The sequence below is a fragment of the Mycotypha africana genome (genome assembly GCF_025528875.1).
Source record: "Mycotypha africana strain NRRL 2978 chromosome Unknown BDF20scaffold_11, whole genome shotgun sequence".
In the NCBI taxonomy this organism is placed as follows: Eukaryota; Fungi; Mucoromycota; class Mucoromycetes; order Mucorales; family Mycotyphaceae; genus Mycotypha; species Mycotypha africana.
This window is the reverse complement of record NW_026515735.1, coordinates 298,287-321,129: the sequence shown is the minus strand read 5'-3', so window position 1 is coordinate 321,129 and position 22,843 is coordinate 298,287. Positions and strand designations below refer to the sequence as shown.

Genomic DNA, 22,843 nt, shown 5'->3' with positions numbered 1-22,843 from the left:
TATAACGCTGGCAAAACTAGAAAGGTTGCATTCAGTGATTAACAACATTAAACAGCAGCACCTGCTGTTCTGTAATAGATTTACGTATTATGATTCAGCAAAGCAGCATTATGAATAAATTATTTATTAAAAAGCGTGATATGCGAGATGTTTCAGATTAATGATAGTACGTAGTAATAGTAAAAGATAGAATAGATCCAAAGATATGTATTAAGTATTAAGAAATTTAAGTTATGATGTTATGACCTACCAGAACACTTTGGAAGAGTTTTTCTGCGGCCAATCATGGTCGCCATCAGATTTTGTGCTCTCATACGGATCCCTGTTTTCGAGCTAGAAGTGGTATCGCTGCTATTTTGTGCACCATCATTGCCAACATATTCATTTACACCAGTATTAGGATATGCATCTAAAAGTACTTTCTATATCAGTATAATACTTTCGATACCTTCTGATGTCGAGCTTACCGCTACTGGCTACAATAGTCTTTTGCTTGTCAGAAGTGACAGCTTCTGAAGACGGATCATCCTTAGTGCTCTTTGTTAAGGCATTCTTGAACTGTCCAGAAAAATCTTTCATTGAACGGCGGTAAGTTTGGGCACTCCTTCTACGGATCAAGTTTTTGACATCATTGGACATTGTATGCTTGATATTAGTGGGTCTCGAAGTAAGCTCTACAAATGCTAACTGAGCATCCTTAGTGCTCGATTGTTGAAAAGGATCAATGCAATCACCCTCCATTGCTTGCTGCCCAAGCTGAACAGTTGTAGATTTTGGCCTTTCTTTTACTCTTCTGCCTGTCCAACGGCCATCTTTTGAAGTGTTGCTGCTATCTATACTATTTACAATTTTACTTGCTGCAATTCCTTTCTTAACTAGGCCGTTAAAGATAGATAGCTTTGCTTTATTGGTAGGTAATGAAAATTTATCAGATTCCAATGCGGTTATCTCTCCATTGACAACTATAAGCAACATAATAGTCAAGGCGTTAGCACTAGTTTCGGATATACACAATTATTCGCCTTACGTTTTGCTAATAAAAATTCTTGGAATACGGTGTCATCATAGAATAGTGGTGGACATGTAATAAACGGCGAAAACATCTCTACTTCCTTTCTACGTAACACTTCCACTCTGAAAGATAGACATAATATCAGAGTCTATCTCAACCTAATGGGTTTTTTTTAAAAAAAAAACAACAACTTACATACCTCCATGCGCTTTTGTTGTTTATTATCTCGTTTTTGACAACGATGAAGACGTGTATAAATTGTGACCGAATGATGCTCGGGTCAAATTTTTGCTTGTCGCTTTCTAAGAAGATTATGCAAACAATATCTATATATACCCGGAAATGATTTGGTATTAGAATAAGTTAGAAGTAAACTGAAGATAAAGAGCACATATACCATTGCCAATGTATCTTTTACGATGCACTTGCTGCAGGTCATTACAACGTAAAGGCATGAGTGGAGCAGCGTGATATACGATTTCATAACCTTTCCATGAAGATACATAAGCTATTTCCCCTGATTCATCCGCTATACTAGCATTATCAGAACAATTGCTAAGACTAGACCTTGGAATACTTAAATATCTTGTATACCTTTCGTGTCTAAACCGCCTGTATACCCTTTATAATCCTTCAGTTTGATCGGCTTTCCAATTATGTTAAGGAACGCTTTGAATTGCGTAGATAAAGTCGTATTGCCGAACCATTCTTCCTCCGTATTTTGGCCTTCATGAACTGTTAGTATTCCAAATTTATAGGATTTGGGAACCTAAACATTTCAATAAGGCTTATTGAGTTTAATAATTTGTACGATTAGATTGCTTTTTTATTTTACCCCTATCTCGTCGTATTTCAAAATTTCCTTTTCTAATCCTGCCAAGATCGTGATTTCTGCTGAAAGTTCTTCTAATAAACGAAAATCAATATCTTGGAATAGGAAAAGAAGTGACGCTCTCATAAATCTCGCGCAATCTTGTTTATTTTGGTAGATTTGATCTTGTTGTAGGGTGTTCTGATGGGCTGCACTGAAGCCTATCGTAGATGACAAGCTACGTAAAGGACGGTTGCGCTTGGAACCGGTCCTCAGATCTAATTTGCCGATCTGTCCTGTGCTTTGTAGTTGAAGTACAAAGTCTTTAACATCTAGCTCATTGACGATAAATGTCATATTGATATTCTGTGTGGCGTACAAGTATATACGAAGGAAATTACTGCTATTGATGAGTTTTACTCACATTTGACCTTAATGCCCAAGTCGTTTACCTTACTTGTGTTGTTCTAATGATGATCTTGTATTGCTGACGTGTTTTGTCCACGACCTCATTTACTATTGTTATTACAGCATTGTCAGATGTATTATCGAATATTGGCCCAATGAGTGTAATATACGATTTTCCAACAAAAAACTTTCTGAACCAGTAGGCTGTCTTCATCAATGGTTCGTATCTATTAAGATACATATCTGTGTCTGAAAGATGTTCTCCATTATTTACAAGTAGCCTTTGCTCCTCCTTTAAGAAGCCATTTGGTATAGTTGCTAATGTTTGTACGCAAAGTCCGTCAATTTTATTACAAACATCTAAGACAGCCAAAGCCTGTAACCAACTAGTAAGTGCACAGTGCATATTTAGGACTTGGTATGTTATCTCAAACTATCACCTGTTCTTTATAATTGTACGAATCTTCCAGTTTCAACTGTTCCAGCAGTTCCCGTTTGCTTTCTTTTGTTAATTCCAAAGCATTTATTAGAGGTATAATTGTGTTATGAATTTTCTGCATTAAGTCTCCTGTTGTAGTAGCGGTATTTTCTCTTTCGACTAGTTTTAATATTGAAAGGCAATGCTCGACAATCCAAAGTTGGCATTCATTTATTGTTGGTGGATAATTCATGATATAGAATGCAGGTCAAAAAGCAAATTAAATATGGCAAAATTATATTAAAAGAAAGAAAATCAAAGAGTTGATAAACATTGGAGAAAATGCATACATATAATTTAAATAAGGAGAGGCTAAGAAGGATATAAGGGATAATAGCGGGCTTTTTTGGAGTTAGATTGATCCTTGATAAATATCATTAAGAACAGTGTTTTTCTTCAGAACTGCATTTGTAGGTAAGATAGATTTGGATGTTCTGGTTTCTGCACAAACACCTTCTCCTGGGCTTATATTTTCATCGTTGATTCGTATCATATGCTTCTTATCCGCGTCTTTTTCCAGCTCATAGACCTATAAAAGGACTTATGTTAGGGACGCTCAAATCAAAATACAGCTGCATTAAGAGAATTTACCCATCCTTTATGCTCAAAATGCTGCATAATATCACTATACATCGCCGTTCCTTTCAGCGTAGATACAGAGCCAACCAAGACTAGCTTACTTTTCGCTCTTGTTATAGCAACATTCAGTCTACGCCAATCCCTTAATAAATCACCGGCCTATTACAATGGATTTAACGTCAGAGATAAGCATAAACACACGTGGTGTCAATAGTAAAACTATTGTAGCTTAAGAACTTACATTCCCTTGCTCATTGTTCCTGACTAGCGACAACAGAACGCATTCCTTATCACGACCTTGATATTTGTCTATGGTAGCAACCTCAATTCCACTCCTATTTCTCAATAAATTGTTCAAAAGACGTAACTGCGTTCTATAAGGCGATACGACTGCTAACTGATCTTCAGTAATTCCACAAATTACCAACGTTTCTGTTATATGATGGATTAGAGTAGCCTCAACTTCATTTTGAAGAAAACTGCCAAATGGCCTGCTCTCTTTTCCTGACAGTTTATCTGTATTCACAAACACAACTCTTCGACTAATAGATGGCATTAATGTACAGTCAGACTATTAACGACCTTTTAAAACTTACCTAGGATCCAAGATACTTCGTAACCAACAGGTAGAAGAGCCAAGACACCCCGATGTGCCCTGATGAATTGTTTTCAGCCCAGCTTCTAAGGCGGGAATTTTTAATGATCTCGTGGCAACTCGATGATTACCACACTTCATTTTGCCGTCATATATAAGCAAGTTAGAAACATCCATGATGTCTTTCGCCATACGATATTGATATTCTAAATAGGTAACAGCTTCGGGTCGGGCTTCGGCTAAAATGTTGAATAGCGATTTATCCAAACCATCTTCCAAAGCTTCTTTATTACGAACAATAGGCGGTAGCTGATATGAGTCACCTACGAGCACAAAGGTTTTTGCATAGCGAAGTGGCCCTATACACGTTGGTAACGTGATCTGGGAAGCTTCATCAATAATGCAATAATCAAACACTCTTTGCTGTAAAATGATACTTAGTGAAAATAAAAAGTTTTGCCATCAGAAAAAGTTTCGGCTTCTATTTAAATAAGGTTGTATCTTACTGATTAATGCCTAAACATGTAACTCCCACTACTTTTTTAGACTCGTAGTATTGCTTCATCGCTTCTACAGTTTTGATTGTGCTATTGGCTGTTGGGACACAGTCCCTTAATGAAGGCATCACTTTATCAACATTTCCTAATCTCAAAAGTTCAATGCCGTGTTTTCGAACCTTGTGTAATATATTGTCGAGCGCTGAATGGGTATATGCGGCTACTAACACTGTTTTGTTTTGAGAAACGAGATAGTTGATGATCTCTGCCGTTGTCGTTGTTTTTCCTGTCCCAGGCATACCGAGAATCAAACTATAGTCTTTTGCCTTTAATACATGTTTCAAGGCATTTCGCTGATCTGGATTCATATGTGGTGTAGGGGGCAAGTGGAGGTTAGTTGTATTATAGATCGGCTTTTCTAAGTCGATGATAAGTTCCCTGAGTCTTCGTCCTCTCTCGTCATTACTGTTTTTCGCCACCAATTTGACCAAATTGTGACGGAGCAGGTTCATACCAGTTGCCATGTCGTCTTTATCAATTCTATATTCAATGTGTCGGCGACTATAATAGCCTTCAATGTCACCGCTAAAACGAACAAATGTATGAAAAGATTCATTTTCTCCTTGTATAAAATCCTCACCAGCCTGTGGAGGACTCCGTAGTGGTTCTGCCAAAGTCAATATAATTTCTGACGGTGTAATTGCCGTAATAAATCCCATCGCTAAATTAATATGCCCCTCCATGCTCGACACAACAACCGGATCCCCGCTATTCATATTACATAATAACTGCTGATCTCTCTTCGATTGGCTTCGAACAAAGGAATACTTCCAGCGTGCTATTTCATGATTAATTTCACAAGCAGGAAGATTTAGCACCATATTTCCCAGACATCGTCCATTCATTTCACGAATATTGGCTGGCTGGCTCCATATGTCTTTACGTACATAATCAATGTTGCTCTCTTCTTTCTCTAACAGTTGCCACCAATGTTTGAAGAAGGCGCAAGTAGCCTCTGTCATATGGTCAGTCTTTTCTTCAAAAAGTTTGTATAATCCACTCGTTTCACCTGTTCCATTTTCTATGGCTTTGTGGTATATGCTGCAAGTGTCATTTAGGAAACAATGTTGGCAGGTATGACTATCCTTTATCATTGCTGGCAGCGATGCCTTATGTTTAAAAGCAACAGCTAGTTCATTTCTAGCCATGATTAATAACCGAATGTCGCTGCGTGCAGAAGGTACTACGTATAAGCTGTTGGTTTTTGAGTAGTACAGTACACCGGCCTGGATATCAACGTCTAATTTTCGAATAAACAAAATCATTCGTCAACTACGCTCATATCAGATAGTGGGCATTAATATGCATACCGTATCTATCGCTCATCAGTAGCGTATATAATAGAGTTTGCGCACGATTTGTAAGGAATGCAGAGGTTCTTCCGGTTTTTAATTCAAAGGGAACAGTCAAGACCTTTTTAGTTGGGCTCAGCTTCAGTTGGACCGACGCATCTACCATACCCTTTAACCCAAAAGTAGGGCTCCATAAGTGCTCTTCAATATCCAAGACTTTCGAAATAGCAATTGAATCACAGCCCATCTCTTTTAATGCATCAGGTCCTATATCAGTACTCAATCGTGCGTTTGGTTTTGGATTATCATTCACGAAAGTTGCGCCAAAGTTGTGAATACTATCTACATAGTTTCCGAGAACAGCCATAGCTATCTTTTCATCTTGACTGATTGCGTACAAATCCTCTAAAGAATTTTGTACCACCAATTCTAAGTTTTTTCGAATATTTTCGATTGAGAAATCATCGCTTTCTAATGCGTTTTGCAGCACCTTGTGTATTATATTGCCATGAACAAGCGCTTCGCTATACTCGCTAGCTCCTTTCACTTTCATTTGCATAACCGATTTTCGTAAGCATGCAAAACTATCGGCAACTGCAGTACATGAGATTAGCTGGTCAGGATTTACGATAATAAAGTTGTTCTCATTGTCAATTATGATTTCTCTAGCGTTTTGAATATAGGGAATGTGAATCACGTCTCCCACTGCTACTATCGTGTTTTTCCAATCTTGACGAAGCCTTGCAATAGCTGAGCAGTTTGCACACTCTTCTGATAATGTTAAGACCTTAAAGGAAAATCTCGTTAGAGTATGTATTCTGAATACGAGCTCATTGCAGGAGGTTTAGCATACTTTCTCTGGGTAACTATCATCGTTCAACGTATATTGGCCGTGAGTTACGTTAGCCACCAGATATCTACTAAACTTTCGTCTCTACATATTTTGAAGCTGTGAGTCTCGCAATTGAGCAGTGTCAATAGCATTTAATATTTTACAGTGGTACTATAAATACGCTGTTGACTGTCTGCTGCTTCAGGCACAAAACTTGAAATTTGGACGGGTGTTTGAGTGGCAGAGCTACCTGCATCAGCTTTCGCTTCTCTCTTTTTCTTTGCTTCAAGTATCGCTGATATGTTAACATTTTCGATATCGATATCGTCATCGAACATAAACTCGTCCTCATCTTCATCCTCTATTTCTACAGTAACATGATCTAAATTTTGATCTGGTTTTTAGTAAGCGATCTTCATGTTGGCGTATAAAGGAACATACTTGTCTTTAATCGCTTATTCATAGACATATAAGTGAAACTATGCGGTAGGTCGTGAAATAGCTCTAATTTTGTTGCAAGGTTTTATTAAGTATCGAAATCAGGGGAGTAAGAGACATCGGGATGTTCAGGATCTTGGAACAACTTTCGCTTAACGCTGAGTCCCAAACGACTCATAATCAAGCAACAAAAAGTTAACAAAAAAGGGGCGAATAACTATAGAGTATGGTCGAGGAAGTCAGAAACATAGGTTTATTTACAAAGAATTGAGTAGAGAAGCCGCCATAAAGTTTTGAATAGTATTCGATTAAACAAATCTATAGACAATTGGAAAGGTATGAGCACCTCATAGTTCGCGCGGTTCGATTATATGCTGTACTACCTGAAGTTATCACTTTGAACATAGTAATTTCCTGCTTGCTTCTCATCTGGCATCAGAATAAAAGTCTGTGCGAAATGACGTTTAGCAGGATTGTCGCCATATTTGACCGTGCCTGAAGTATTTATCAGAATGCTGCAAGCTCCTTGTGCGTTCATAGTTGCTGGTAAAGGATGGCAATCGTAGACATCGATTTCATGATGTGACAATGGTAAACGACCTAAAAACTCTGAATATTGTTGGGCTCCAGAAAATGCATTTCCTGTAAAACGCACAGAAAAGATTAGCCTATGTTTCTAATGTCTTTTGAAGAATATTTTTCTGACCATTCCACAAAATCGCAGAGGAGTCTCGATATAAATTTCCTAGATTCTTTTAATTTGCATAGTCAGGATCAAATATTTTTGGTTTTTATTGTCAAAATAGCAGTCGGTTACCTGGCGCTGTGTATCATAACTTGGGTAAAAGAATTGAATAAACTGCTCTGTGCTTTTTTCTGTAATGCTAATGATGTTTTCCATTGAATAATCAGCAGTTGGTTGGCGATCTTTGGCTCTTAAAGCTGAGGAAGAAAAAGGAAAGCACTTAGATTATGGAACTTGAACAGTCACCGGTAAGCTTTTGAATCTTCATTTTTGCTTTTCCACCACAGCTATAAACTATTCTTCAAGTTTGAAAAAAGAACCCATAATAACTATTTCTACACGCTGTGGGTCTACAGAACTTGTTTACTTTGCTAGTAGATGACTTTTTAACAATTGTACATTGTACTTGAATTGATCTCACCTGCTTCAAGGGGGTTTTCAAGTGAATTATGTGTTGAAATTAAAAGTATATCCTTGTCTTTCGCACAAACTGTTAAAAATTGCCTCTAAATATGAAACAGAAGCAATTTTGAACAATCAATCGCAGATTTTTATTATTCAGTGAATCCTTTTGCTCATTGGAGATGGTCATACAGCAGTTTAGACGATGAGGTACGGTTTCAGATCAGTAAACCTGTTCGAGCTTGGTTACTGAGCCTTCATAGGCCGTTATATCCATGGGAGAGTACAATTTGCAATATCAGTCTGAGCGTAAGTGATAATTTTCTGGACAAAGTCCCACGTAAAATATAAAAGGAAAGCAATTGTGGATCTAGTTTGTTCGTTTAAACAGTATGATAGAATCTAAGTTCTTGTCAAACGTTCTTTTAACGGACAGTAAAGTATTAACCTATCTATGGACTGTTTGCCTACTATCAAACGTTCATTCGTTCATTTATTTCTTTCTGATGTTTGTAGATGAGCATGCTATGTTTTTTCCTATCGGTAAAACAACTCGTATGTATGGAGAAATTGATGTTACTATTTAAATTTGAACAAAGTCTTTGACGTATTTATAGCCTGTACTTGGAAAGCTTTTAAAATTTGGGATAGCTGTGTTAAACCATTTACGTCAGAAATATCAAAGCAGGCGTTTGAAATCATACCAAACATCATACAGATAAAGCACATGAGGGTACAATCGGAAACTGGTTGATAAATCTAGCTCACATCCAGTATCTAATTGCGAAGCTTCTAACATAGACACGACGGAAACCACTACTCTTTCTACAGCCACAATTGCAGCTAAGAAAGAATTTTAACTTGTGCGTGGCAAAAATAAGCGGTCTGGTAGCTCATTAAAGTATTTCCAGACGATGTTTAACAAATCAAAGGATGCTCAAGAATCACTTGAAGATGCTATTAATAACAGTAATTTGATACCATTCTCTCCTAACTGTTTGTGCCCAATTCTAATGTATTGACTGGATTATAAAATATAATCAATTCCAAACTGTACAAAAACATCAAAGTTAGGAGGGCAGCATGGCACAAACATGGTTTACTAACTACCAAAATCTCTTTGACAAAGACCAATTATTCGAATAGAATGTTTGATTTAACACAATTGAGGAGGATCATAATATACCTATCACTCAGATGAAGCATTGAGCCTGAAATTAACAGATGCTGGTTTTCTGAACGGCTCCGACATCACCATAATATCACTTTCAAGTTCATCTATTGGTATCTTACATAATATTGAAGAATCTGTTACGTATATAATTGTAACTTTGCAGGTGAGCACTTAGTCTAAAATTATCCGCGTGAAAAATGAGCAACCGCTAACCTACGATATATATAGCTCATAACGGATTCAGCATGTATACTACCGCCGCCAATCACCTACTATGTTATTATCTGTTATTCTCTGCCATATAGATACGTATTGTAGCTTAAATCTCAAGGATTCTGAATGCTAATAAGATTATCCCCTTAGCTTGGTTATGAGAATAATAAGTTGGTTGGGAAAAGGCGTTCGTCATTTATGCATGATTAGTTCCATCTTTGATGAAATCCAAGCTGTATACGATTTCGTAACAGCAATACATCTCACTAAGTTTGATGTTCAAAATGTGCTTCAAGTAGTGGTCTTAATTCGAGCTCTCTTACTTTACTACAAGAAATCAAGGAAACCCCTCCCCCACCCAACTTTATCAGTGTAGGTCCAATTTTTCTTATAATTGCTGTAAGTAATTGTTTTTAGCCTAAATTGTCAATTGACATGGCTAGCTACTTTCAATGGCTTGGGTCAGAAGGAAAGCGTGCTCGAATATGCTGCTTTTTCTGTAGTGAAATTAAGCGAATTCTATTCGACACGCTTGTACATGCTGAATAATAGTTTATGCTGCTACTCGTGCAGCAATCATCAAGCTTCCCTTCATTCTATTAGTCTGTTAATATACAGGCACCACGTGATTAGAGAAAACCTTAAACTGTTCAACCTCCACAAAGGATTTTTTTTATTATTCTCTCGTTGTTTTTCATTCTTCACTTGAATAACTCTTTCATGGTTTCTGAAAATAATTGTTTGTCGTTTGACAATTTTGTCAAGACACTTGTTGAAGAAGCTGAGCAAGCCTTAAAAGATCCTTATGTCTTTAAGAATCAAATAGAAAATATCGCTGTTATAGGTGCTGGTCCATGTGGAGTAAGTTGCGACAGATTTGGCTAAATGACTGTGCAGAAAGCATTATACGTTTAACATATGACACAGCTTGTTTCGGCAAAACATTTGGCTGATGCAGGTTTGAAAGTGAAGGTTTTCGAAAGAAATTCTACAGTAGGCGGTGTATGGTAAACATTCGTTTATTATTGTCTATAATGTTGCATTCTTGATTTCGTCTTAAAAGAAGATATCCATTTTCAATCATTCGAATGGAAAGGGTTTATTCTGACAGAGCACGTCCGAAACCAAAAATGCCCAGCAATCGTGTTACTAGAGAAATTGACCCTGAAGCATTAGGGTTGAAAGCAGGCGAGCGTCAAAAAAGAACGTATGAATTGACTCCAGAGATGAATAACTTTCTTTTGAAGAAATGCCCGCCTTCAGCTTGTTACAGAGACCTTCACAACAATATCGCAACAAAACTATTTGCGCTGGATTATCACCCATTTCCAGAAGGCACACCATTATGGTGTCCCCATGAAACCACTCTGAATTATTTTGAAAGCTACGCAGATAAATTTGGTTTGAAAGAGCTCATAGAATTCAATACAAATGTCGATTTAGTTACAAAGAAAAAAGATACTGAGACTGGATGCGATAAATGGGAAGTGACACTTTGTAAATACATTGTGGACTCTGAAAATGGCAAAATTGAGATAATCCGATGGAAAGAATCTTTTGATGCTATTGTTGCTGCTTCAGGTGTCTACCAGGATCCGTACATTCCTGATTTCAAGGATTTTAATGCTTATAATAAGTTATTTCCATCTAGAGTGTCACATTCAGTCCAGTACAGACAGCCTGAAGTATACAAAAACAAGGTAAATCATTGTATTGAATTGTGATATAGTACTAGAAGAGCTAAGCTCTACTGCATAGAATGTACTTGTAGTGGGTGGTAGTATTTCTGCTGTCGACATTGTTCGAGCTTTAGACGGATTTGCGAATTCTATCAGCATGTCAATCAGAGGACCTCTTGTAACAGCGATTCCAATTATTAATCTTGTTCGATCAAAAATACCAGCGTGCGTCAATATTAAACCAAGCATTGCTGCTTTTGCCAACCTTAATGATGAGGTTGATGGATCTATTCAATTTGTTGACGGTACTTCTCTATCAGATATTGATTACGTTATCTTTTGTACAGGCTACATAAATAGATTATCGTACTTTGCAAATCATATTATGGAAGTTCAGTCTACAGAAACAACAGGACAACTATTCTTATCAGATACCGTTTCATCTAAAGAGGTTCCAGAAAGCCATATAGTGATGGGTCCTAAGTGTCCCCTTAACACTTATCGTGATGTTTTTCTGATTGATGATCCTACAGTAGCTTTTGTAGGTATGACAGCGTTTTTTAGTACTATATGGCATTACGATGCACAAGCTCTTGCAGTTGCTCGAGTCTGGGGAGGTCAAGCTCTACTACCGAGCTACAGCTTAATGCAAAAGTTTACAGCAGAGGCTGATTTTACACCTGCTACGGACTCTAATGGATGGAATGATGGTGATCGCAGAAGACGTGAGACGTTTGTTACTTGGTTGAATCATCATGCAGTAAATCAGATTAAAAGTAAAGGTACAAAGTGTCAACCTCTCCCTATAGTTAACAACTACCCAGAGAATTACGAGCTTCTTGGAAAAGAAACAGCACAGCTTTGGTTGACTGTTTCGGAGGAAAATCTGCAAAAATCGAAAGACAAGATACGGCAAGAAGGAGGAGAAACCTTCAAACACTAAAATTAAGCTTCTCAGTCATTTTGTAGTAAAGTTATTCTACAATCGATTCAATTATGAATTTATACTTTCTGTTAAAAAAAGATTGAATTGCTCACATAGAGTGGTAATATTCGCGGTCAATCAAATGTGTTACATACATAGAGCAGGTTTTAGTTTTAAATATACCCACGACGAAAAGCTTTTCACACTTTAAGTTGTAAGAGAAAGCTGCTCACAAGAGGCAAAACTGGTTTGAAAGAACCATATGAATTTAAGCACGGAATCATGAGTGTCGCAGTCATTGGAGCGGGGACCTTCTGGCATAAAGTCTACTACTACTATAATACGACAATTATTATGCTTGCTTATAGGGGGTTTTTTTTTCAGGCGTTGCTTTTGCTTATTGTAATATTTTGTAGGCTGGTGCTCCTAGACATTTGTGAGATGCTGGCTTCAATGTGAAAGTGTTTGAAAGAAATTCTACCGTAGGCGGTATATGCTGAATGTCATAAACATATTCAATGTTCCTTCGGATACGCTTACGAATTTGTCTTTTATGATCAACATTTTCACTCTCAAGGTCTAGTCTGACAAACGCAGTCTAAAATACGAATGACCAACGAGCATATTGTATCAAAAATAGATCCTGAAGCATTAAATGCGCCACTATTTGACAAATAACCACAGACGAAAGTACGCGACATAACTGATGAAACAGAGCAATACTTATCACAAAAATGTCCACTCTCTGTTTGTTATCAAGATTTATACAACAATATCGCCGCACGACTGTTCGCGTTTCCCGATTTTCCACCCACTGAAAATGCACCTTTATGGGGCCATTGAAAGGTGACATTTGATCACTCCCAAAATTATGCCAAGGAATATATTTACTAGAATTGAACGTCTTCAATTCCAACAGTGAACTCGTAAAAAAAAAAAAAAAAAAAAAAAAAAAAAAACCATAAAAGAGAACATGGGAATTATTGAGCAAATATGAAATGCAAAAGACGGTAAAAGGTTGCAGGAAACAAGATGAAGGGAAACCTTCGATGCTTTTGTTGCTGCTCAGGCACTTTGACGTACCAGAATTAAGGACTTAAATTATTGGGAACAAGCTTCCCTAGGCAAGGCAATTCACTCATTGCAATATAGACAACCTGAAGATTAAGAATAAGCTGAAAAGGGGATATTCAATAAACGAATAGGACATGAATCAATAAATAATGACTAAAGTTGAAAACATTTAGTTCTGCGCACAAAAAATAGAACGTGCTAGTCGTAGGTGATAGTGTTTCGGCGGTTGATATTGTTCATTCATTAGATGAAATTACTAACAGCGTCACCAAGTCCATCAAAGGAACCCCTTGAGACGGATATTGACGGGTTGAGTAATCTTTGAATGAGTAATTTAAGGCAATCAATATCAAGCCTAATATTACTGCTTTGTTTAATATCAACGAGGGAAAATGCACACCGGTAGATAAGTATGACCATATCATTTTTTGTACGGGCATTGTCAATCACTAACTAGCTTTGGGAGTCTTGTGATTGAGAAAGTAACATCCACGATAAAAATGCTTCCTCCTAGACCATTGTATGGCGATGTGCTGAAAGCCAAATTGTCATTGGTCTCTCTTCCCAACGTCCTCAACGTGTACAAGGAAGTAGTCTTTGTAGGTATGCCTGCGCCCTTTTTGTAATATGACGCATTTAGTGACGCATTTTGATACCAAGCACAAGCGATATCTCGGGCTTAGTCAGGCTGCGCTTATTTGCTTTAATCACAGTTAAGACAAGAGTTCACATCCAAATTTGATGCTAACGTTCGACCTACCAGCAAGTTGCATGAACCTGAACGTAGAAAACTAGAGCCTTTTATCGTTCAGTTGAAACTATCATGCTGAGCATTTAAGGGAGAAGACCAGAATAGATTTACCTAAATTGAATAATTACGATGAGAATCATGAACGGGACGCACAAGATCCTACTATTACTTAGTTTATAGTGTCTGATCAAAAAGCTATAGAAAAAATTTCAAGCAGCATTATCTATAGTCGGGCAAATCTTCTAAACTGTACGGTCGTCTAAATTCGAAGCTATTTCCCCCAAGAAAAAAATTGATATTTAATTGAGAGCAATGTTACAGTTTCATGCTATAGAGTCGGTTAATTCCAAAATAAGTGAATTGAAGTGCTACATAAAGAGCCTATTGTATTTTGTTGATGCAATGGAATGAAGAAAAAAAGGAGCTGGACTGTTATAGAATCCTTTTCATCTGATAGAATCAGTTTAGCATTCGAAGAAAAACAGTAAAAGGTATTACGAGTGAAAAAAAAACCAAAACAAAAAAAGACTTCATTTACCATACTAACCCAGCATCAGTCTCAAAACTGTGTGTTAGTGCTTGTAATTTTCGAACATTCAAGCGGTCTTTTAAGGAGAATATAGGGAAGCCTTACTTGTTACCTAAGAAGAAATGCTCCCATGTGTTTTTTCACAAGGAAAAAAGGCAGCCAATGCTAGCTAATAGCAGAGGAAGCAAGCTGGCCTCACTAAAAAATATCTTCTTCTCTTTGTTCTTGTTATAAAAAATTCTTATTCTAGCTATAAACGGCTAAACAATTGTACCTACTGCCGGTTCTCTCAATTCGACGCTTTTTTCATTTTTTTCAGTTTACCTGCTACGGAAAACGTTGTCCTGAAACAGTCCGATTTGTCATCTACCAATGATGAATTTTCTATTAGCGGATAAGAATTGATCCCAGCATCATTTTTGTTGTAAGTACAGAAAATGTGTCGACAGAACGAATTAATTCATTGTCCGCAAAATGTCAGTAGAACCCTTTCTTCGATTTGGATATCTGTAATCTTTTCAAATCTTTCTTTCCTTTTGCTGTTGTTGTTTGTGAAGCGACAAAATAGTTAGAGAGTTTGGTTACCATAATCACGGTATAGCTCTCATTGGTCAATATAGAGAAGTATCTCTGATATAATTTTATTATTATATCCAAATAGTATTTCTTTTGTTTGCCGGAAATAGGTAACATATTTCAATTTCTCTTCTGTCGTAACTTTGGAAAAGAGAATTGACCTTTTATTACATATACACATAGCTTCCCAATTTTATTTTATTATAGACATATTTCCTTGTATTTTTATGATACTCCATTTATAGACTTTTTATCCATACCATTATCACTTATGAACAACAAACAATTACGGTTTAAAGCCCTGTTTTCACGGAAGGCGAAAAGACAGCTGGACGATGAGAAGATTCAGGCAGAGATTCAGAGAACAGAGTCAACATCGTCTTATATGCAAAAACGACGAAAAATATTTGTCAATATGAAGCCACCAACATCAGAAATGGACGCAAACGGACGACTTCATAATCATTCCTATGTGCCCAACCGAATCCGTACAGCAAAATATACGACTCTTAATTTTATACCAAAAAACTTGTTTGAGCAGTTTAGAAACGTTGCAAACTTATACTTTCTCTTCCTCGTCATTTTACAATGCATTCCTGTATTTGGTGTCACCAATCCTGCAATATCAGCCATGCCACTGATCTGTATTCTTGCTTTGACAGCAATCAAAGACGGCATTGAAGATTTGAAAAGAAATCAAAGTGATAAAAAAGTCAATTGCGCTAAGACACTCACATTATGTCATTGGAAAAATGTCAATATACCAGAGGAGAAGAAGAGTTCTTTACATTTTCTTCATGTCTTTTTTGGCTTTTTTTGTACTCTTGCCGGTGTGGATAATCATTATACTCATATCTATCGAATGTCGCTTGTCAAGGATAAACCTGTTGCAAAAGTCGCTTTGAATTTTGATGATGATCAATCACCTTTGCATGGCAGTATCGAAGAAACCGAATCATCGTCAGCAACGCCCACTATACCTGAAAATGGATCAATACAAGGACGACGTCAACAGCAGCAACAGGATGAAGACGCCGATATCACAACAGATTTACCTTCTCCGAATCATTTAGCTCCACCGCAGCAAAAGACTTTTTATGCAAAAGTAAGACAACGATCAGATACACTTCGATCAGAATTCAGCAATATGTTTAGCATAGCCACTCGAAAGAAGTTTTATCGTCCTGGCTCTATTCCTCACAACGTATTACAGAGAGCTCCCACTCCCAGCATTCGACGTAAGTCCTCCTCTATCCATCCTGGTGCTTTAAAATGCTCAGATCTTCCAGCAGGCGACCCCCCAGTGCCTACATGTCAAGTAGGTTGGCAAGAACTTCAATGGCAAGATGTGCAAGTCGGTGACTATGTTATGATTCGAAATAACGAAGATGTTCCGGCAGATATTGTTATTTTGTCAACGTCAGAAACAGATAATTTATGCTATGTCGAGACGCAAAATTTGGATGGCGAGACTAACCTGAAAGTACGTCAAGGTCTACGTGCCACAAGTGAACTGCGATCAGTTCATGATTGCGAACGAGCATTTTTCTATTTCGAGACAGAACCACCTCACGCCAATTTATACCAATACAACGGCGTTATGCGTTGGAATATTGAAGAGCCTGCTCAAGCAGAGACAACAGTATCTCATCAAAAGACTGAAGCTGTGACCTACAACAATCTATTATTACGTGGTTCAATATTAAGAAATACAAAATGGGCTATTGGCATTATCATTTTCACCGGTGATGAAACAAAGATTATGCTTAATTCTGGTAAAACACCCTCAAAACGTAGTAAAATAGCGAAACAAACCAATCCATATGTAAGTTAAATCATGAACGTTCTTCCTTGAAAATGCATAATTTACAGCGTTATATCTCGCAAAATTTAGGTCATTGCCAACTTTTGCATTCTGGCTATCATTACAATTGTTTCTTCAGCTTTAGCCAACGCTAACTTTGATTCGCCCGGCTCAGCTCATTTTTTCAATTATGGAATCGAAGGTTCCAATGCGACTTATTTGGGCTTTATCACATTTTGGTAAGCAGTTTTATTGTACTGCCTTAACTTGCACTTTACTGAATCTCTATGTGGTTGCTATTTGCAGGGTCTGTTTAATTTTATACCAAAACATCGTGCCTATCTCTTTGTATATTTCAGTAGAAATTGTCAAAACACTTGCAGTAAGTGACTCTATTACACCAATAGTAGTTCTCGCTTGTTTTCATTTTTAACACCTGTTAATCTTATTTCAGGCGTACTTCATCTATGCCGATGTTGACATGTATCATGAGCCAACAGATACCCCTTGTATACCTAAAACATGGAATATTTCAGATGATCTTGGACAAATTGAGTATGTATTTTCAGACAAAACAGGCACACTTACTCAAAATGTTATGGAAGCCAAAAAATGCACCATTAATGGCGTATCCTACGGTATGGGCAAAACAGAAACATCAATGGGCGCTGATATTAGACGTGGGTCTTTCGATGGCAACAATCAAGGCAATGACATTAACATGGAAAAGGCCAAAGAGGCCATGTATTCGAAACAACGAGAGTTATTCGAGAACAAATACCTCGGTTCTAATCCAACTTTCATCGATCCTAAATTTTTCGAAGATCTCAGCCAACAAGGCTCAAGTCATGCAGCTGCGATGGTTCACTTTTACACATCTTTGGCCTTATGTCACACCGCAATTGCTGAACGTCCTGATAAGAATAATCGTTACTTCCTTGAATATAAAGCTCAGTCACCTGATGAAGCAGCCTTAGTAGCATCAGCGCGCGATGTCGGTTTTGTATTCTTAGGTCGCGAAGCCAATACATTAACAGCAGAAATTATGGGTCAAGTCAAGAAATTCGAGCTTTTGAATGTTTTAGAATTCAATTCAACAAGAAAGCGCATGAGCGTAATCATTAAACCTCATGATAGCAGCAAAATTGTTTTGCTCTGTAAAGGTGCTGATTCCGTTATTTACGAACGTCTATGTTCTGACTTTGGCGATCAGATAGAGCTACAAAAACAACAAACTCAACTGAAAGACACTACTTCTGAACATCTGGAAAAATTTGCTAATGAGGGCTTACGTACCCTCTGTTTAGCTTACCGTTTTATCTCGGAAAAAGACTATAAGGTCTGGAATAAGCGCTATCAGGAAGCTAGTGCTGCTATCTATAATCGTGACGATAAGATTGACGAGGTCTGTGAAGAGATTGAAACTGAAATGTTGTTGATTGGTGGTACTGCTATTGAAGATCGTTTGCAAGATGGGGTTCCTGAAACAATTGCCCTGTTGGCCCGATCGGGTATCAAGCTTTGGGTTTTAACTGGTGACAAAACAGAAACTGCTATTAACATCGGTTTTTCATGTAATTTACTTACGTTGGAAATGGAACTGATTGTTGTGAAAGCCGATGACCGTGATTCAGTTGTTGGAGAGCTTGAAAAGGCTATTAAAAAAATAGAATCTGTTGGCGTAGACAAACGTTGTGCCTTAGTCATTGATGGAGTTACGTTGAAATATGCCTTGGAACCGAAAAACAAGGATCTTCTGCTAAGCCTCGGTACTCAATGTGCTAGTGTTATTTGCTGTCGTGTCAGTCCTAAGCAAAAGGCTGAAGTTGTCCGTTTGGTTAAAAAGGGTCTCAATGTTATGACTTTAGCGATTGGTGATGGTGCCAACGATGTTTCGATGATTCAAGAAGCTAATGTCGGTATAGGTATTTCCGGTGTTGAAGGCCGTCAAGCGGTTATGGCTTCTGATTATGCTATTGCTCAGTTCCGTTTCTTACAAAAGCTCCTATTAGTTCATGGTCGTTGGTCTTACCTTCGCACAGCTGAAATGATTATGACCTTCTTTTTTAAGAATATCGTCTGGACGTTTGTTCTTTTCTGGTACCAAATCTTCTGCCAATTTAACGGATCTATGACATACGATTATATTCTCGTTGTCTGTTATAATTTGGTATTTACTTCACTACCAGTCATTTTTATGGGCATTTGGGATCAAGACGTCAATGCTAGAATATCCCTCCTTTACCCGGAAATGTACCGCACCGGCCTTCGCAATGATAAGTTCAAATCTTGGCGGTTTTACTTGACCGTCTTTGATTCCATCTTTCAATCGGCTGTTTGCTTCTTCATTCCCTACATGTTGTTGCTTGGTGGCCCCTTGGACCCTCAAGGTCGCGATCAGAATGGCATGTACGAGTTTGGTACGATTGTGTCAAGTATTGCTGTTATTGTTGCGAACTTCTTTGTAATGTTTTCTATATACAGCTTTACATGGCTTCAGGTGGGTATTATATCATTGTCCATCTTGGTCTACTACGCAATCGTTTGTATATACTCTCAAATCAATACATTCATATTTATGGGACATCATCAGTTGTTCGGCACTGGCAATTACTGGATGACACTTATCTTGACTGTGGTTGCCTGCTTCCTTCCTCGTATTTGTGCTAAGCATTATCTGCATCAATACCATCCTTATGATAATGATATTGTTCGAGAGCAGGAATTGGTCTTATACAGTGGACGGTCGTCTGAAAAGAAGTGTAATTACCAATATATGAATGGAAGCAGCATTGAAACAAAAGTACCCACAGATGACAAAGATGGAATTAACGACAAAGTGAAACGCTATAATTTTAACGAAGAAAAGCCGATTGCTTAGTTACCATTATGTCCATCCATTTTCAATTTTTCAATTATTTTTGTTTTCCTCAGTTTTTACTGCAAACCAATTTTGTCCCCTTCATAACGTCTACTACATACTTTGCATCATTTGTTACATAATCTACTCTTTGATTTTCAACTTATTTATCATCCTTTGCTCATCATTATGTCCTACATATTCTTTCGTTATCTATATTGTACATATATTTTCATGCTAATCTAATACATCGTTTTAATGTTAAATCTCTAATTGTTTTAAAAAATTACATAATAAAAGATGTAAACTTTTTTTTTTTCTTTTTTTTGGCAGACTTTACTTTCTACTCAATAAAACAAGGCAAGTGTACAAATTATAAGGAAAGAATAAATAAATAGCAGGAAATAACAATATAAACAGTAAGAATTGTATGACCCTGTCTAGGAGAAGTGAATAGGATCTTTATAACACGATTTTATATAAGATGGCAAGTAGAACGGTCGTCCAAAAAAGGTTTTTCGGACATGCTAAAAATCTAACTGTCAACTTCCGTGGTAGAAAACCTGGTCTAAACTGGAGTGGAAGATACCGATCATACTATGGTTAAAGAGCGTCAGTGAGAAAATCTATTCTATTAATTAATTAGTCTTAAACTTACATAATAGTTCATCTTTTTGTCTACTTTCAATGTTAAGGCTACCAAAGAAGCAACTTCATATGACCGAACATGAGTTTCAGCACGAATTCCTACAGCGCGAACATTATTATGCGAACATAGCACCTTGCCTTCCATGATAGCTAATTTGTCCTGTTCTCTTAAGAAGCCGTTTTCATTTAAGCTAGCATATTTAGGGATATATGGTTTTCGTTGTGGGAGGTTATTCGCGGTAGCAGTGGGGGAAGTGTTAATTGCTGTGCCCCCTGCTGCTGAATTTGAGGCTGTGGGATTAGCATCGCTGGGAAGCGCATTATACGTTGTAACAGCAGAGTCCATCACTTTAAATGTTGCTGTCAGTAATTCGTAGGCTTCTCCCAACTGTAACATATACTTTTTTGTATCCTTAATAGCTGTCGAGTTCAATTGTAGTTTGCTTAAGCTACTGTTACTTTCAGTCTGTTTAGTACGAAACGCAGAGTAAACGGACCCTACTGTCTTCAATAAAGCTTCAGATCGTGGTTGAATATCATTTGTAAAGAGCCCTTTTGGTTTCCAGTTGGAATTCTCTACTTGAATTGAAAAGTCGTAGGCTGCTTTCAATTTCTGACAAACAATTGAATCCATGTTCTCTGTTCCATACGCTATCATAGATAGCTGTTTAAAATAATTTGTACTGCTATTGCCACCACTATCAATTGCTGACGAACCCATTTGTAACCTTTCAATTGCTTTTTCAATATATCCCAAAAATTCCAAGAGACCATTTGCCTTTATAACGTTTATAATTCGATACAGTATACGAAGTTGGCCTCTTATGGTACCATTATAGCTAATATTAGAAGTTGCTCTCGAAGGTAATTGTCCAGTGTTCGATGTGCTGCTATAATTAGGCGGATACGAATCCTTGTACATGAATGTGCTCGCACGCTGTAGGAAAATATCTGTATGGTGCAGGTAGAACGGAAGATTGTCCAATATAAAAGCAGCCCAACCATGCTGAATAGGCATATAATCGTACTTTTCTGAACTTCGTGGTGTCACACCAAACTTCCAAGGTGCTGCCCACACAGCCCATAAATCTATTACGGACAAGTAATCGTCATCTTTTTTGTAATTCAAAGCTAAACGTGAAATAAGTAGACAAAGCTCGTCCTTCATTGTCAAATATACTCGACTAATCAAAGGTGTTGTAATATTATTTGATGAAACGCTTTTTCTGCTCATATTGCTATTTTCGGAGTGGATGTTTACAGGATTGATACCATACTGTCTTAGATCATGTCGAACAATGAATTTCACGAAAGCTGTGATGAAAAAAAGGAGATCTGATGAAAGAGCTTGATAAGGTACAGGCACGTACGTTACACGTATGAAGAGTTCCATCAATACATCAAAAAAGAAGGATTGAATGATCGGTGGAAAATCTTCACGAATACCTATGGGTATAAGTTCTGACATGTATTCTTCAAGTACAGGACTGTATACACCGTAGCTGACGGCTCTGGCTTTTCCAGGAATTAAATGAGGATAGTTTTGATTCGTACTATAATTATTGTTGTTGAAACTGGGATTGGGGGTATTGTTCACTGAAGGCGAATTGTTCGAAAATCTACTGTATAAGGCAGATGTTGATACTGATTGGTTAGGCTGATTTGATGTATTAGGTATATTTGTAGGATTCGTATTTATAACTGGCTGTGGAGACCAAGTTGCTACGCTAGCAAAATAGTAAAGGTAAAACTGAATCATATTGAATTTAATTCTTCGTTCGCCTCCAAATGGAGCCAGCAGTGTCGACTGTCTCGTGGCTGCTGCCTTTATATCGACCGACTTATTGATTGCTGATGTGCTCAGATAAGTACAGTTTTTATAGACGTTCGGTAGAATATGTATTGCTCCTGTGGATAATAGTCTTTTAACATCGGCCTATATTGTCGAATTATGTTATTAGATCTGATCGTTGTATCCGAGCGTGTTCCTGCTAGTATGAAATTATTACCGGCAGAGCGTCTGTAACAAGATCGTACGAATACTCAGGAAACTGGCTTAATTTGATTAATGCTTGGAAGAAGTGACCTTTTACAGATAGCAATTTTTTAATTGCTTCGTCTTCATGATCTAGTGTCTCTATTTGCGCCCAACCTCTGGAAGTTTCCAAAGAAAGGCCTCATTGTAAGTAATTCTAAGCATTTAAATGTCTTGCTGTCATGTTAGTGACCGTACCTGACATTTGGAGAACCAAAAATATATACAAGTAATGTCGGAAAGAATGTGTGAAATGATCTGACATTATGTGATGACGGATTCAGGGAAGAGTTTATGTATAGTTCACAATACTTGGATATATGCTCGCATGTAGTAGAAATATTTCGACACTGAAATACCTTTGATATATCCATTTAGATATTCACATAAAGAAATCAAAGGAAATGTTTCTAATAATTTTACTCG

At 37.4% G+C, this 22,843-nt stretch overlaps 6 protein-coding genes across 6 annotated transcripts; 2 read left to right on the top strand and 4 right to left on the bottom strand.

Annotated features, from left to right (window-relative positions):
* Positions 1–980: 980 nt before the first annotated feature.
* On the bottom strand, positions 981–2,494 carry BDF20DRAFT_980556 (uncharacterized protein; the record flags this gene model as incomplete). The annotated part of the gene is made up of 6 exons (XM_053085120.1): positions 2,281–2,494; positions 1,848–2,189; positions 1,607–1,781; positions 1,410–1,541; positions 1,253–1,338; positions 981–1,160 (listed from the first exon to the last, which is right to left on the bottom strand). The coding sequence occupies exons 1-6, from the start codon at positions 2,470–2,472 to the stop codon at positions 981–983; spliced, it is 1,107 nt and encodes a 368-aa protein (XP_052932192.1). The 5' UTR covers positions 2,473–2,494.
* A 1,386-nt stretch (positions 2,495–3,880) lies between these two features.
* Positions 3,881–7,145, bottom strand: BDF20DRAFT_924189 (DNA replication factor Dna2-domain-containing protein; the record flags this gene model as incomplete). The annotated part of the gene is made up of 6 exons (XM_053084688.1): positions 7,006–7,145; positions 6,729–6,946; positions 6,586–6,666; positions 5,751–6,519; positions 4,490–5,680; positions 3,881–4,206 (listed from the first exon to the last, which is right to left on the bottom strand). The coding sequence occupies exons 1-6, from the start codon at positions 7,031–7,033 to the stop codon at positions 3,881–3,883; spliced, it is 2,613 nt and encodes an 870-aa protein (XP_052932191.1). The 5' UTR covers positions 7,034–7,145.
* A 236-nt stretch (positions 7,146–7,381) lies between these two features.
* On the bottom strand, positions 7,382–7,903 carry BDF20DRAFT_838945 (uncharacterized protein; the record flags this gene model as incomplete). The annotated part of the gene is made up of 3 exons (XM_053079222.1): positions 7,382–7,644; positions 7,709–7,754; positions 7,820–7,903. The coding sequence occupies 3 exons, from the start codon at positions 7,901–7,903 to the stop codon at positions 7,382–7,384; spliced, it is 393 nt and encodes a 130-aa protein (XP_052932190.1).
* Positions 7,904–10,256: 2,353 nt separating this feature from the next.
* BDF20DRAFT_827345 (uncharacterized protein) lies at positions 10,257–12,158 on the top strand (the record flags this gene model as incomplete). The annotated part of the gene is made up of 4 exons (XM_053078154.1): positions 10,257–10,397; positions 10,464–10,543; positions 10,633–11,246; positions 11,308–12,158. 4 exons carry the CDS (start codon positions 10,257–10,259, stop codon positions 12,156–12,158), a joined length of 1,686 nt encoding a protein of 561 aa, XP_052932189.1.
* Positions 12,159–15,455: 3,297 nt separating this feature from the next.
* BDF20DRAFT_827472 (uncharacterized protein) lies at positions 15,456–19,755 on the top strand (the record flags this gene model as incomplete). Its single annotated transcript, XM_053078166.1, has 6 exons — positions 15,456–15,888; positions 16,120–16,332; positions 16,375–16,866; positions 17,014–17,113; positions 17,181–17,256; positions 17,329–19,755. The coding sequence occupies 6 exons, from the start codon at positions 15,456–15,458 to the stop codon at positions 19,753–19,755; spliced, it is 3,741 nt and encodes a 1,246-aa protein (XP_052932188.1).
* Positions 19,756–20,872: 1,117 nt separating this feature from the next.
* Positions 20,873–22,791, bottom strand: BDF20DRAFT_799223 (uncharacterized protein; the record flags this gene model as incomplete). Its single annotated transcript, XM_053076334.1, has 6 exons — positions 20,873–21,221; positions 21,303–21,495; positions 21,655–21,897; positions 21,958–22,318; positions 22,392–22,536; positions 22,616–22,791. Coding segments are annotated over 6 exons (1,467 nt in total), but the record flags the coding sequence as incomplete, so codon positions are not given.
* Positions 22,792–22,843: the final 52 nt, after the last annotated feature.